This window comes from Euprymna scolopes, chromosome 20 (genome assembly GCF_053919585.1).
Source record: "Euprymna scolopes isolate OS-2025 chromosome 20, ASM5391958v1, whole genome shotgun sequence".
NCBI lineage: Eukaryota > Metazoa > Mollusca > Cephalopoda > Sepiida > Sepiolidae > Euprymna > Euprymna scolopes.
This window is the reverse complement of record NC_136501.1, coordinates 113,300,676-113,317,123: the sequence shown is the minus strand read 5'-3', so window position 1 is coordinate 113,317,123 and position 16,448 is coordinate 113,300,676. Positions and strand designations below refer to the sequence as shown.

The 16,448-nt window shown below is 32.1% G+C and overlaps 1 protein-coding gene across 2 annotated transcripts in view; it reads right to left on the bottom strand.

The window, feature by feature from the left end:
* The window catches only part of LOC145241573 (receptor-type tyrosine-protein phosphatase kappa-like), a 69,608-nt gene that overhangs the window by 30,030 nt on the left and 23,130 nt on the right, over window positions 1–16,448 (bottom strand). For both annotated transcript variants that reach the window (XM_080104655.1, XM_080104654.1), the window contains exons 4-7: window positions 15,084–15,204; window positions 8,564–8,769; window positions 5,773–6,039; window positions 920–1,210 (exon numbers count right to left, since the gene is read on the bottom strand). In XM_080104655.1, coding sequence (XP_079960781.1) covers window positions 920–1,210; window positions 5,773–6,039; window positions 8,564–8,769; window positions 15,084–15,204 — 885 coding nt within the window. The remainder of the gene's footprint in view (window positions 1–919; window positions 1,211–5,772; window positions 6,040–8,563; window positions 8,770–15,083; window positions 15,205–16,448) is intronic.

Sequence of the window (16,448 nt, the reverse complement as noted above, 5' to 3'; positions counted from 1 at the left end):
AAAGAAGCTTTGTTCATGGAATCTGCGTTTTGATTTAGGCACAGATATAGAGTGGGGGAAATTTTTCACAGTGGATTCAGCTAGACGGGTGTTTTTTCGTGAAAGATTGGCGAGGGGGGACCAGAGATTGGAGTTCATAACCTTTTTATATTTATCTATACGCAGATGATGTTACAGAGTCTTAGCTTTGTATGACAGCTAAGTCTCTCTCTCGGTTCAAAATGTTGGGATCCAGCAAGAGCAAGATAGCCAGCAACAAGTTAAACGGCAGACCAGCTTAATGTGGGTACTGATCTCCCGCTTTATGTTTTTTTTAAATCAGAGATTTGGTTCTCCTTATTAAGCAAGAACACTCCGTGCTATTTAACAATACTTGTCTGAATAAGAACATGCTGTCTAAATTTTATATATATATATATATATATATATATATATATATATATATATATATATATTAATAAAAAACAAAATTATTTATATATATATTAATCACCGTTTCGTTTTTATTTCATGACTAAAACAATCGTACACTGTCCCTCATTGTTTTTGGTTTTGATTTATTTGAACATGGGCTTTATACTAATTCATCATTTTCATTTTTATTTTTTAATCCTTTAAGATGATGATTCATAATTCTTGGGGGACTGTTATCCTCATCTTCATAGCTGTTGTTTCACCACGTTCCGGCCAAATCACCCTCTGGCCTTCTTCTGGTGGTTAACCACTATGGGATCAGAATAGTGAGACTTGTAACTGTATCCCCAATAATTACGGCCTTCCATAGTTGGTGTTATTTCACCACGGTTTGGTCAACTACTCCTCTTGCCTGTTTTGGGTGGGATTGAACTTGCTATCTTCAGATAATGCTCACCTAACAACAAACTTCGATCGATTTCCAAATATAAAATCGATTCCTTACCTGATTCTTGTGTTTGAAATCGAACTTCTTCGCTTAATTTTCCTCTCCCAGCATTGTTGACAAATGCGACTTGGACACTGTAATTGCTGAATGATTCCAATCCATTAAGTGTTATCACCTCGTTGCTCGTGTGCGTTACCCAAATGCGACCCGACAACATCAGTGTTAGTATGAGGTCATACCTCACAAAGCCACCGCCCCTTTCTGTGCAGTTTAGTCCTCTCCAACTCACAATAACAGAATCCGGTGTGATTTTGTCAATCTGGATATCACTCACTTTGCCAGAAGGAACTGGAAACAAAATAAAAAGACAAAATGTAAATAAACACATGGATTACAATAGAAAAATGCGAGCATGAAAAGTAATAGGGTTAAGCTTAAACATGGAAAAGTAAAGGACTGGTTGTTAAAACTGGAAAAGTAAAGGACTGGTTGTTAAAACTGGAAAAGAAAAGGAAAAGATATTATAGTAAAAAATATAACGAATTTATAATTTCAAATACTGCAGCATTAAGAATTAATTATATAATGTTATAAATTGAATTTTTAAAAAAATTCTTAATGCTGCAATATTTTAAGTTATAAATTTATTATATTTTTTACTAAATATCTTGTCCGTTTCTTTTCCATGTTTAAGCTTAACCATATTACTTTTTATGCTCGCGTTTTTCTATTTTAATCCATGAATTTTTTAATTCAATTCATAACATTATATAATCAATTCTTCATACTGCAATATTTTAAGTTATAAATTTGTTATGTTTTTTAATAGAATATCTTGTCCTTTTATTTTCCAGTTTTAACAACGAGTCCTTTTCTTTTCCAGTTTTAACAACTAGCCCTTTTCTTTTCCAGTTTTTACAACTAGTCCTTTTCTTTTCTAGTTTTAACAACTAGTCCTTTTCTTTTCCAGTTTTAATAACTAGCCCTTTTCTTTTCCAGTTTTTACAACTAGTCCTTTTCTTTTCTAGTTTTAACAACTAGTCCTTTTTTTTCCAGTTTTAATAACTAGCCCTTTTCTTTTCCAGTTTTAACAACTAGTCCTTTTCTTTTCCAGTTTTAATAACTAGCCCTTTTCTTTTCCAGTTTTTACAACTAGTCCTTTTCTTTTCTAGTTTTAACAACTAGTCCTTTTCTTTTCCAGTTTTTACAACAATGTTTAAATCCTAACCATATTACTTTTCATGCTCGTATTTTTCTATTGTAATCCATGATTTTGCAGGCTTCTAGTAAATTCAGTTGTTCTTTGTTTAAATTCGGTCTTATTTTTTAATAACAATGCACGGCACTCGTCTGCTTTCATTCTTTCTGTTTCACTTGTTACGTCACTTTTCGCGACATCAGTGAATTAGTAGCAACACAAGTCGTTGAAGCGACCTGGTAGTTCAGGAAACTAGTCATAAAACGTCGCTCACCTCCTTACGAATTTTTACGGATTTGTTCATTATAACTTCTGTTTTTACTGAACGAAAATTGAAAAATATCTTTTACAATATAGCCGAGAAGGTGATCTATAAACTGTAATAATTGTTTGAAATTTGGTCAAAAAATGAGTGAACGGTGAAGCTTTAAAGCAGTTCTAAATGACAAAAACTGGCACTTAACCATATATTCAAACATTCTAGTGTTTGAATGATACAGTTATTGTTTCTTTCTCTTTAAACTTTAGCAGTATTTCATTTATAATCATATACGAGTTAGAAAAACAGTTTTTAATAAATCTTCTTTTTTTAAAAATTTATCTATACGTATAAATAAAGCAGTAGATGTATGTATGTTTATCTTTCTGTGTGTAAATATTCAACCGATAAACTTTTAAACTACTGGTCACATAACATTGAAGCAAACAGGAAATCGTAATCATACACAAAGGATGATTTATAACGAGTAAAATCTTTGTTTGCATGGATGAATAATGCGTACAGACATATATCGGCAAGTTGAAATGCAAAAATGTTCATTTCAACTTGCCGACATATTTTTACTTCTTTCTGCGCATGCCCAAATTCAATTCATTTTATCATCTTATTTTTTTTTTATATTTCATACCTATCTCTCGATATCTACATCGGTAGTAGACGCGGCTAGAATGCTAAATGCTTTACTTTCGATTCTAGCTGATGGCACCCAAGTCATTAAAAAAAAGAACTTTCGAAATCCGTACTATATATTAGGTGCACTATAATATTTTAATAGAGAATTGGTTTTGTAATCATGAATACGAAATCTACATGAATTAAAATATATTTAAGTTTATTTTACAGCAACCGGCAAAGCTGAGCGCCTTCGCTAGTCTTTAATAAAAATCTTCGTTTTATATATTTTTTCAGTAAATATTAATAAGTTTTTATAACTGAAGACACTAGTGTTTTATGCTTACGCAATATTCAGAGTAGGAAATTATAATCACTGCTAATCACAGAAACCAAATACAGTCAACAAAATCAACCTTGGCAGTGCGGGTTCGTCTCCCCCCCTCTCTCTCTCTCTCTATCTCTCTCTCTCTCTCTCTCTCTCTCTCTCAAATAGCAGTAAACTAGGATTATGCAACGGTCACGATTTCCACTCGTTCGAACTCTCTCGACTGTTTGCTTTTGTGCCCGCATTTTGCATTATAATTCTTAATTCGTGCCGCAATTGTTAGTGGGCTGGATGTAACGTCTTAACAAATGGAGTCAAAGGTGACTTTGTAGCTGGATTCGAATCACCCGACCAATAGGAATTGTCACTTCCTGCACTGATGCTTCCGAAAGCACGAAACAGTAATGTGTGTAGGTATCAAAAATAATCATACATATATATTAGCAAAAGTACCCGTCGTTGACTGGGTTCAAAAACAGCCTACAGAAAATGGACTCTGATTTATGAAATATGATAGGTTATGAAAAGAAAGGGTTGTAAAGAGATAGCTTCGAATTTGGGGGTATCAAAACAAAAGCAAAATATGATGAAAGTACAAATAAAATAGATAAACCCCATAATTTATTATACCATACCTGTTTACACTGAAACACTTATCACAATATTCTGTGGATCTATATTAAAAAAAAAACTTGTTAAACTTTGTGGCATATTTCCATTGTATGGAGATCAGGCGCGAATGAACACCCTATAATTTTATTATACCATATTTCTTCCAACTGAAACATTATTATCAAAGTATACTTACGCAGATAGATATGAAAAGTCTTTATTAAATTTTGTGCCTATTTTCATTCTATGGGGGGCAGGCGCGAATACAGACCCCACAATTTTATTATACCATCCCTATTTAAGTTAAAACATACTTATAAAATATTATTATGTATATCTATCTCAAAAACACTTGTAAATGTTTTTTTTTTTATTTTCTTTATTTTCATACTTTGTGGACCAGGCGCGTACGCAGACCCCACAATTTTAATGAATCATGATTATGCCAGATCAAACATACCCATTCCTGTGTCTCGATACATCTTCTATCATTATATGAGATCAGTTTTCTATAATAGTCAACCCCATATAGGACCCTATTCGTGACCAGACAGACACACAGACGTTCAGCTTTATATATATATAAAAGAATAGTTTTCAGGCCTATAAAATTGTTTGCATGGGCAAGTGGCATAACGGATAAAGTACTTGGTAAAATTTAGTTCTAACCAACACTATTCTAGAGCTTGAAGGTTCAATTCTCAGATTCGAAATATGTTCGACATTCTGTATGGATTCCCGAGTTCTACAGAAAGATTCCCGAGTTCGACAAGATACAGATGAAGAAGGTCGGAGGTTACATCGGCGAACCCTTGTCTGAATAACATTCAAGATGAGAACATCGGTCCGAATAATCGAAATAATACTAACTAGAGTGACATGTGGAAATTCCACAGTGGACTCATTCACATGTAATATATTGATGTTGGCATTCTGTAGATGTTCAGTGTAAATGGAGACGCTCTGATATTATTGTAGCTCTTTTGTTAAACTGCAAAAGTGTTTATCTAAGCTAGCAAAAACACCCGGTAAAGCCCGGTCGTAAAGTACGCTTAAATATGATATTTTAATTCTTGCAGATTTCGTATATATTATTATAGAATTAATTTCCTATTGATTTTTATATGTTATAAACTTGCGATTTCAAAAAAAAAAAAAAAAAAAACATGTATTCATATTACTTGAGTGGATCAGCTTGAATCGAAACCGAAACCAAAACCTATGAAAAAATATATGTGACTATATGTAAAATATGTGTAGATATATAAAACTTGAGTTCCTTCACTTATAATCGAAACCGAAACCAAAACTTATGAAAAAATATATGTGACTATATGTAAAATATGTGTAGATATATAAAACTTGAGTTCCTTCACTTATAATCGAAACCGAAACCAAAACTTATAAAGAATTCTTGGTAAAATTATTTATTATAAGATATGGAAGTCCATAACAATAAAACCACAGTCACTCGGAACATGCACACTATCCTAATTATATATATACTAGCGGGATCTGTGAAATTTTCCCAGGAGACTCATTCATATGTAATTCATATATAGATTTTTTTCTCACTCTAGTGTTTCTGTGTGTGTGTGTTTTTTTTTTCACTTTTGTGTTTTTGTTTGTGTGTGTGTGGTTTTTTTTTTTTGTATTTTTTGTGTTCTTCGTGGCTTTTTGTGTAATTTTTTGTGTGATTTTTTTGTGTTTTTTTGTTTTTGTGTGAATTTGTGTTTTTTGTGTTTTTTATGTTTATTTTTTGTGTTTGTTGTGTGTTTTTGTGTTTTTTGTGTTTATGTATGTGTTTTTTTTTGTGTTTGTTGTGTGTTTTTGTGTTTTTGTATTTTTTGTGTTTTTTTAATTATTTATAAAAGTCTAACCTATTTCGGCCGTAAGAATCGACTGGACGTATTTGATATTAAATGGATGAAGTATTTCAATGGTTACTCTGTAGCGTTTCCAAGGCTCCGTTTTAAGCGTCACGTTTTCGATGTCTGCAAAGTTCTGCGTTGCGGTTGTTCCGTTTATTTTGAGACAATCTCCAATTCCAGTCACAGCGTAAGACACCATACAGTTGACTTTATACGCCAACTGAATCATTACTTCACCGTTGGATTTGGTCCTCATGGCTTGAATAACATCAGACTCTGGAATATAAAGAAAATAATGAAAAAAAAAAAAATACAATAAAGGGGAAAATTTCTGAAACCACCGTTGTGTTCTGTAGCGGTTTATGCGCCAAACGCTTCGTTAGCAACGCGAGCTGTTTCAGCAGCTTTTCGGCCTAGCTTGAACTGAAATAAAAAAATTGTGCGGATTTGCTTTTTTCCATCTTGTATTCAACATTCTGAAAAGAATGCATAATTGTTTTAAAACGATTGTAATGTAAACGATTAGATAGGGTGAAAACCGCCCTTTAAAATGATATATAACGTAAACTTATTTGAAAATAGATTATTTGAAATCGAAATTAAAAATCCCGGAAATACTTCTTTTCAACCTAATACGTAATCGCTGCGATATCAAGTATAAATTTGTTGGTGTCTTTTCTCCAAATTCTTCTTTTCCAAGTCACTCAATATTCCTCGTGTATTTAACGATCGAAAGTTTAAACTCGTAGTCATAAAAATAGTTTTCATACGCATACAAGGATATTCAAATTAATTTTCACTATTATTATGTAAAGGTATTCGCGGTAACTAAACCGCGTCGTCGTAGCCAGCCAGACGATCCAAGCATATAGAATATAAACACCTTAATGAAAAGACAAAATTTTTGTCGGACGAGATCTTAAGATCGAAACATTGTTATGACAGTGGAGTTAAGCTTGTACATATCTCTCTCTCTCTCTCTCTCTCTCTATATATATATATATATATATATATATATATATATATATATATGTGTGTGTGTGTGTGTGTGTGTGTTTGTGTGTATATATATATGTATGTATATATATATATATATATATATATATATATATATATATATATATATATATATATAAATAAACGTTTTATCTGCTTAGTTACACATGTTTCGGTTACCGAATCGTATGAACGATCCAGTAACTTCGTCAGACTTTAACAGAAGTGTTTATTATGATTGGAAAAGCGATATTATAAGAAGAAGAAGAAGAAGAAGAAGAAGAAGAAGAAGAAGAAGAAGAAGAAGGAGGAGGAGGAGGAAAGGGGGGATTTTAATTCTGATTTGACAACATTAAAGTTTTAAGATTTGATAATTAAATAATTAAATAAACATTGAGATGGGGTGAGGTGTAGTTTAAAGACTTCAACCAGACACGGATCGAGGGAGAGGGGGGAGAGTAAGAGAGAGAGAAGAAGAGGAAGAGGGTGAAAAAGAAGAAAGAAAGGAAGGGTGTAAAATGTGTAAGATTTTGGAGGCGAGGGTAGGGGGAGAGAAAGAGAGAGATAAGGACTGAATGGAATAATTTGGCAACATTTATTGTTTGGGGCTCAAATCAAATTATAAAGTTTGATCCATGTCCAAAGAACATGTATCTAAAATTTCAAGTGTTCAGACCAAAAATTAGCGGGGGGGGGGGGTTAGTCGGTAGAGTTCTCAAAGTCAAATCGTTGAACATTAACCCCTTAACAGTCAAATTTCTGGCCGAAAACCGATCAACACGATTTTCCCAAATATTAATACCCCTTATGTTAAATCTCGAGTCTTTAGACCGAAAATCGATAGAGTTATTGTGTAGGGACACGAGCACACACACATATTTTCACTTTATATATATATATATATATATATATATATATATATATATATATATATATATATATATGAGAGAAAGAAATAAAAAAAGGACAAACCAAGTTATGTGTCCACCAACGTTTCGTCTTTATTTGGAGACTTCTACTGGATGAATGAAATTAAGAAAACAAAACACCAGTACAAATATTTGAAAGTATATTTTTGATGTAATGGAATGTATGACATTGTTCCATTTCAGAAACGGAAAAGGTCGTTGGAAATTAAAAAGGGAGGCATTGCGTTGTGAAAGAGAGTAAGATTTTATATATATATATATATATATATATATATATATATATATATATATGTATATATGTATATATATATATATATATATATATATATATATATTACAATAGAAAAATGCGAGCATGAAAAGTAATATGGTTAAGCTTAAGAATTGATTATATAATGTTATAAATTGAATTTTAAAAAATTCTTAATACTGCAATATTTTAAGTTATAAATTTATTATATTTTTACTAGAATATCTTGTCCTTTTCTTTTCCAGTTTTAACAAGTAGTCCTTTACTTTTCCATGTTTAAGCTTAACCATATTACTTTTCATGTTTGAATTTTTATTTTGTAATCCATGATTTTTCCAAGCCTCCAATAAATTTACTTGTTCTTTGTTTAATTTCAGTATATTTTTTGCCCTCATAAACACATATGTAATAACAATGTACGGCACTCGTCTGCTTTCAATAAAATCCCCCACCCGTTTATTAGTACGGGCCCGTACCGTTTATTTTAATGTTTTCTATGAGAATAGATTACAGCATCTTCCATCATGATAATGCTCGTTTCAGTCATCTCTAGCGTCTGTAAGTAGGGAACTATGTGTGGACAGATATTTAACCGAAAGAACAGTAGTATTAATCGGCCACTTACCTATGCAAGGAACGAGTACAAATGCAGTTGGAACACCGGGTGGGCCAGTGATGTTGGTTTTTTCATTCTTGGATAAAATGTCCACCCGAAATTGGTAAATACCGTTTTTCTCTAAGTTTGGTATATCTACAATAAACTTGGGACTAGCACCGTTCTTGACGGCTACATCCTGCCAATTCTGCCTACCTTGACGATGCATTTTCAATCTGTCAATTATAAAAGAAAACGAAATAAATTTGAAAGTTAGACATTTGAAAAAAAAAAAAGCTTATATTTTTTTTTGTAATATTTGGTTGTTGTTGTTTTTTGTTTTTTTATTTTATTTTATTTTTTTTTGTTTAACAGCATATCAACCTTTTTTATGTTATTTAATGCCGAATCCAGTGATTTTGAAGAAAATTTTTTTATAGAATATTTTTTTTTCAAGTCGGTTTTTATTTAACCCATAGTTGGTGAGCTAACAGGTACTAACACTCCAGGTCAGAGTTGACATGGGAGCAATGGCAATTAAACACACTCTTCAAAGCTCGCAAGCTGGGGCCTTACCATTGGATATAGTTTAAGTTCATATCCAGGGCCGTAATATTTGGATTATTCGGACTATTGTTCTAATCTTGTGTGATATTTTACAACGTATCGGCCGATGTAATTTCCAACCGTTTGTTCTTTTATTAGAAATATTTTAGAAATAGATTTTTCCGGGACTTTTATTCGTTTTTTTTTTTTGTTTTTTTTTTTTTTGTTTTTTTGTTGTATTTTGTTTAGACTCTAAAGACGAAATCTTGAAGATATGTTTCCGATTTTTCTGAAATCCAACATGGCGACATAAGACATATTTTTTTTTACATGGAGGTCACCACTTATCAAGGCCCAGAAGCCACTCGGAGATAAGGGTTACTGCATGTATAGTAATCAATGGGATAGTATCGTAGTAATAGTTTGTATTGGAGATTTGATAAAGTCTCTTTACTTAAGGGGGCGGTTTATCAGGAGTTTGCTCGTGTTGGACTTGAAGACATCCAAGTTGAAGTCGGGAGAGAAAAAGGCAAGCGGAATAGAGTTCCACAGGCGTGCAGTTCTAAGAAAGAAGCTTTGTTCATGGAATATACGTTTTGATTTAGGCACGGATAAAGAGTGAGGAAAATTATTGACAGTGGTTTAAGCTAGTCGGGTGTTTTTCGTGAAAGATTGGCGAGGGGGGACCAGAGAATGGAGCTCAGACGAGCACTTGCCATGGAAATAACGATAAAACAGAGACAGGCTCGCAACGTCTCTTCTGTGGGAGAGAGGTTTCAGGGAGGAGAAAAGGGCATCCCCCACCAAACCACGAAGTCTATTTTGTACTCTGTCAATGCCCAATTGCCCACGTCTGTTTTGAATCCAATTATAGTAATAGCTCGTTTGTTAAATGTTTCTGTAGTTGAACAACTCGGTGTTACAGCTTTTCTTGCCTTTGTAGTAGAACGCAATTTCGAAGTTTAAATATATACAAGCAACGCTGTGCCTCAATCGAACGTTTGCGATTTATACTGATCGAATCAGATCGGCGGTTTGGTGCGTGATATTTTGAAGTATAGTGTGACGACTCCACCTCCACCCCGACTACGTTCCAACGTGAATTTGAACTTTGCGACGATAGTTATTTTTTAAATGGCGTCGTGGAAACCCGTTCGACTGTCTAGACAGTGTCTGAGTTTTGTTTTTGTTTTTGTTTTTTACATAGGAATCACCACTTATTAAGGCCCAGAGACCAATCGAGGACAAGGGTTAAAGAGTGTATAGTAGTCAATGGGACAATATCGTTGTAATCGTTAGTATTGGAAATTTTGTAAATTGGTTTACTTAAGGGGAACGGCTCATCAAGAACTTGTTTACGTTGGACTTGAAGACGACCATATTGTAGTCAGCTTGAAAGCAAGCAAACAGTTCCACAGGTGTGCCGTTCTAAGAAAGAAGTTTTGTTCATGGAATCTACGTTTATGTGTCTCAACAAAACCCTACAATTCGATTAGTCAATCCTTTTTAGTGTGGAACGATAGAGGACCACGAGGTGTCTAAAAAGTCAAGCAAAAATCAATACAAACCAGAAATCGATGTGACATGAACGAAGCAGGCGTACAGAACACTCGTTTAGAAATCATCTTCATCCAAGAAATTTGGCAAAGAGAGAACAATAAAAAGTGAGATTACGATTTGCCTTCTGTTTTGATGGAGGCAGATTCCCATTCCAAGCAATAACCTCCCTGCCACATCACCCATCCGCTTCCGCCATCAGCTGATCATTTAAAGAAATAAAAACAGTTTAATCGGAATTACAATTCATCCATTTATTCTTTTAGTGCTGGTATGCAGTATATTATTTGAACCATCTTATATGTTTGTTAGTGATTTTATGTAGAATTAAATGTATAAAATCCTCAAAGTTTGGAGATAAAAAGATACTTTTAAACCTTGGAACCAATTGATTATATTTCAGTTAATTAAAATGGGAAATATTATTTCGGTTGTCAAACAAATCGGTGTTCAAACAAACTTTGGAACGAATTGTGGTTGAGCGCCGAGGTACCCTTATTTGGGGGCTGGATCTATAAACGCTATAGTTTTGAAACTTTTTATTACTTGTTTTGATCGGACTATTGGTTTCATCATGACTGTTATTTGTACGATGTTTCGAACGGTGTAGCCTTCGACCTTCATCAGACATGTTGGTCACCATCTTGTAAAAGAAAGGAGAAAAGTTACTGACTCCGTAGGTGGTTCATATCCTTGGAGTTTTGTTTTGTTTTGTTTTTTTCGTCGTAGTTTCGTATGTATGAAAAAAAATGGTTGGTAAAGGCGGGGGTTACTCTAATAAAGAGTATTATAATTAAGCAATAGCGAGATCATGATATAGAGGTGAAATAAAGTATATTAAAAATTAAATAAAATATTAATTGAAACAATAAGGAAACAAAATGGAAAACATCACATGTTATTTCATGCAATACGGCAATGGGTGAATCTAATCGTAAGAAAAAAAACGTATAAAAAATTAAACTTCTAAAAATAATTAGGAATAAAACAATGTAAGAATCTCTCAAAATAATAACGAAAATAAAAATAACAAGAACGATAGACGTAAAAAATGCATTCGGTTAAATTCGCCTTATAGCGCACACATAAAAAAATGATTTGCTGGACAAATTCTTTCAAATTATCAACAAAAATTATCCAGAGTTTCTAGACTTGTAAGCCATGTTTAAATTCAGAACAGTTTCCGATGGTTCTTTTTTTTTTTTTTTTTTTTTTACACAGTGATCACCACTTATCAAGGCCCGGAAGCCACTCAGGGATAAGGGTTATTGCAAGTACATTACGTTAGTGAGGAGATTTGCTGAAATGTTTACTTAAGGGGGCGGTTCATTAGGAATTTGTTAACATTGGACTTGAAGACAACCAAGTTGTAGTCCGGAGGGAAGCAGGCAGACGGAACAGAGTTCCACAGGCGTGCAGTTCTAAGAAAGAAGCTTTGTTCATGGAATCTGCGTTTTGATTTAGGCACAGATATAGAGTGGGGGAAATTTTTCACAGTGGATTCAGCTAGACGGGTGTTTTTCGTGAAAGATTGGCGAGGGGGGACCAGAGATTGAAGTTCGTTGTTCTACACAAGTCCTTGGGGTGAGTGGTTCTCAGTAGACAGTTGTTGAGTTGGAAGCCACAGAGCAAAAGATTCTTCCCAAGTTGATACGAAGAAAACATGCGAAGTTGCTACAGAAAAGGTTTAATATTTATGGAGCAATTCTGGTTTCTGATTGGTTGGTAGCAGAACGTGAATTAATTTGATTTGTCAGTTCTTATTAGTATCGTTTATAAAGAGAATCTCCTGACTGTGCGGGATCATACTCCATTATAATTAAAAAATATTGAAACAGAAACTAATCTAAGAAAATAATGTTAAATTATCGTTTTCTACAACCACTAACTTAATGAAAACTATAAGTTCTAACAGTGCAAATATAGACAAAGAAATCAATGAAGAAGGTTTATTAATTAATCAAAAAATAGAATGAAAATTCACTTTGCAACTGTAGAAATGATGTCCGTCAGAAGATAATATATAAATGGGAAGTAATGGATAATTATAGACCCAGAACTTATATTGGGGCCACTGAGTGTAAATTTAAAGATAGATTTAACAAGTTGCTATTTCTTCTGATGAGTTAAGGGCAAAATAGATTCATTGATTGATATAATAATTAAATGAATGATTTTCCGCTCCAAAACAGTTGCTGTCAAGAATTGTAAATGCCTACGTAATTAAAAGAATAAATTGTAAGATGGTCAACATCATGAAATTTGGAATACAGACTTTTGTCATTTGTTTGTTCTATCTATCTATCTATCTATCTATCTATAGATATGGATATACCTATATATTAATACAATTTTGTGAGTTACACTTACAGCTTTTTTCTTCCGAGCGTCTGTCGTTTAATTGTTATGACCTATTTCTTTTTTGTAATAAATTTTACCAAGAATTCTTCATAAGTTTTGCTTTCGGTTTCGATTCATGTCATATTTGATATATATATATATATATATATATATATATATATATATATATATATATATATATCGGTTTCGATTCATGTCAAATTTGATATATATATATATATATATATATGTATATGTATATGTATGTATATATATATATATATATATATATATAACACCATAAAATTCTTTACCAAATGGACCCAAAAGCACCCTCCACACCAAATGAACTTAAATCTGATTGGACCCCACAACACGCGAACTATTGGAGACAGAAGGTCTGAGACAGAAATTGCTCTGAAAAACACACTCAGAGTTATCAGATATAAAAATGTTTTCCAAAATAACATTTCAATATTTCACTTAAAAAACCTTTATAAAAAAATATCTGAAGAGAGCTGATCAAAGTTTGAAACGCGTATTAAAATTTTTTTTAAATAAAAAATGATAATAAAATACTGAAAAAGCCACAATTGTTGATGGCTATACCCTTTAGATATACATTTTTTCTCTCGTTGGAACTACACAACCATCACTTAAATATATATATATATATATATATATATATATATATATATATATATATATATAGAGAGAGAGAGAGAGAGAGAGAGAGAGAGAGAGAGAGAGATGTTGTTTTGTTTTTTTGGTTTTAGCAATATGTTTTGAATGAATTCAATTATTTACGAAAGTGCATTTTTACCTAAATGCGAGTTGGGAATAATTTTCCCTTTTAACCAATTTGGTACCCCCACATGGGGAGCAGTATATATATTATTTTATTTATTTAACTGGGTTTATTATTATATATTTATTATTATTATTATTATTAGTAGTAGTAGTAGTAGCAGTAGTAGTAGTAGTAGTATTTATTAGTGGATAATTACATTTTAAAAATAATATATATATATATATATATATATATATATATATATATATATATATATATATGTATATATTGTACAAAGTTTTCTTAACAATTCAAAGACTCACGTTTTCTTTTTTATAAACTTCGTTTATTTCCTGGATTTTTCCATTACAGCTGTTTCATTAATGAGTGGCATTATATATATATATATATATATATATATATATATATATATAATATAAAGCTGAATGTCTGTGTGTGTGTGTGTGTGTGTGTGTGTGTGTGTGTGTGTGTGTGTGTGTGTGTGTGGTAACGAATAGGTTCCTATATGGTTGACTATTTTAAAAACTGATTACATATAATGATAGAAGATGTATCGAGACACGGGAATGCGTATGTTTGATCTGGCAGAATGGTAGATCATTAAAATTGTGGGGTCTGCGGTCGCGCCTGGTCCACAAAGTATGTAAAAAAATATTTCAACATAAAAAAAACGTTCACAAGTGTTTTTGATATAGATGTACATAAGAATACTTTGATAAGTATGTTTTAACTTAAATAGGGATGGTATAATAAAATTGTGGGGTCTGTGTTCGCGCCTGGCCTCCATAGAATGGAAATAGGCACAAACTTTAATAAATACTTTTCATATCTATCTGCGTAAGTATACTTTGATAATTATGTTTCAGTTTGAAGAAATATGGTATAATAAAATTATGGGGTGTTCGTTCGCACCTGACCTCCATAGAATGGAAATATGTCACAAAGTTTAACAAGGTTTTTTTTAATATAGATCCACAGAATATTGTGATAAGTGTGAACAGGTATGGTATAATAAATTATGGGGTTTATCTATTTTATTTTTTATTTTCATCATATTTTGCTTTGGTTTTGATACCCCCAAATTCGAAGTCATCATATAACCCTTCCTTTTCATAACCTATCATACTTTCATAAATCAGAGTCCATTTGCTGAAGGCTGTTTTTGAACCCAGTCAACAACGTGTACTTTTGCTAATATATGTGCGTGCGTGCGTGCGTGCGTGCGTGCGTGCGTGCGTGTGTGTGTGTGTGTGTGTGTGTGTGTGTGTGTGTGTGTGCATCAAAAAATTTACCCACATGTAAGCACTGATATTGGTCACTCCAACATCGATATTCTCGGTCCAGGCGTTCCAGGAGACCGTTGCATTCTGACAGCCATGAACAGCAACAGTTGGTGGATGGAAAAGGCGAGCAAGTCCTGAAGAGACACAATAAAGATATAACGCAAATAAAACGTTATCATCCTAAAAGTCGTCATTAAATAATATATATATATATATATATATATATATGTATATATATATATATATGTGTGTGTGTGTGTAAATAAAACATATACATTCCCCAGAAAAAAAGTGATATATAATGTACATACATTCCTCAGAAAAAAGTGATATATAATGTACATACATTCCTCAGAAAAAAGTGATATATAATGTACATACATTCCTCAGAAAAAAGTGATATATAATGTACATACATTCCTCAGAAAAAAGTGATATATAATGTACATACATTCCTCAGAAAAAAGTGATATATAATGTACATACATTCCTCAGAAAAAAGTGATATATAATGTACATATATATATATATATATATACATTATACAACACTTTTTCTGAGGAATGTATATGTTTCGTGTTTAACGAAACACGAGTAAGACGTATTTCATATAACTAAAATATAATGTAATACATCTGGTTTCGAAATATTCACTAACTATAAGCTACCCCCTATTTGGATAGAGCACTGTCGTAAATAATCTCGCCCGCTACTTAATTGACTGAAAAATACGAGGCTCGCTGTTTGCTTGTAAATAAGCGGTTTGGGTACTATAAAAGTGACAGACGAATATTTATTAAAAAACAGACATTTGCGGGCATCACTCCCGTGGGTCGATTGGTAGAACTGCCTATTGTCAACGCGATGGTTCTAGGTTCAATCCTCGGTTTGGGAGAATTGCTAGTCTAGCGGCACCGATGAGTTGTAATACAACGAAACAGTACTATATGTCGATGACTATATATATATATATATATATATATATATATATATATAATTTAAAGGAGATTAGAACAATAGTCTAAAGAGCTAAGTGTATTTTAATGTAACAGTGAAATTACTAGTTTAATTAAAATACAGGAAATAGAAAGTGCTCGTTGTAATTTAGATATATAATAAGCTCGATAGTTAAATGTCCTAGAGCTAATTCAATATTAAGTAATGTGATTTATAATTTAAAAAATTTTTAAATTTAAAAATCAAATTTTAATTAAATTAAAAATCAGTTTCATAAGAAACTGATTTTTAATTTAATTAAAATTTGATTTTTAAATTTAATTTTTTTTTTTAATTTTTAAATTATAAATCACATTACTTAATATATATATATATATATATATATATATATATATATATATATATATATATGACTACTTCA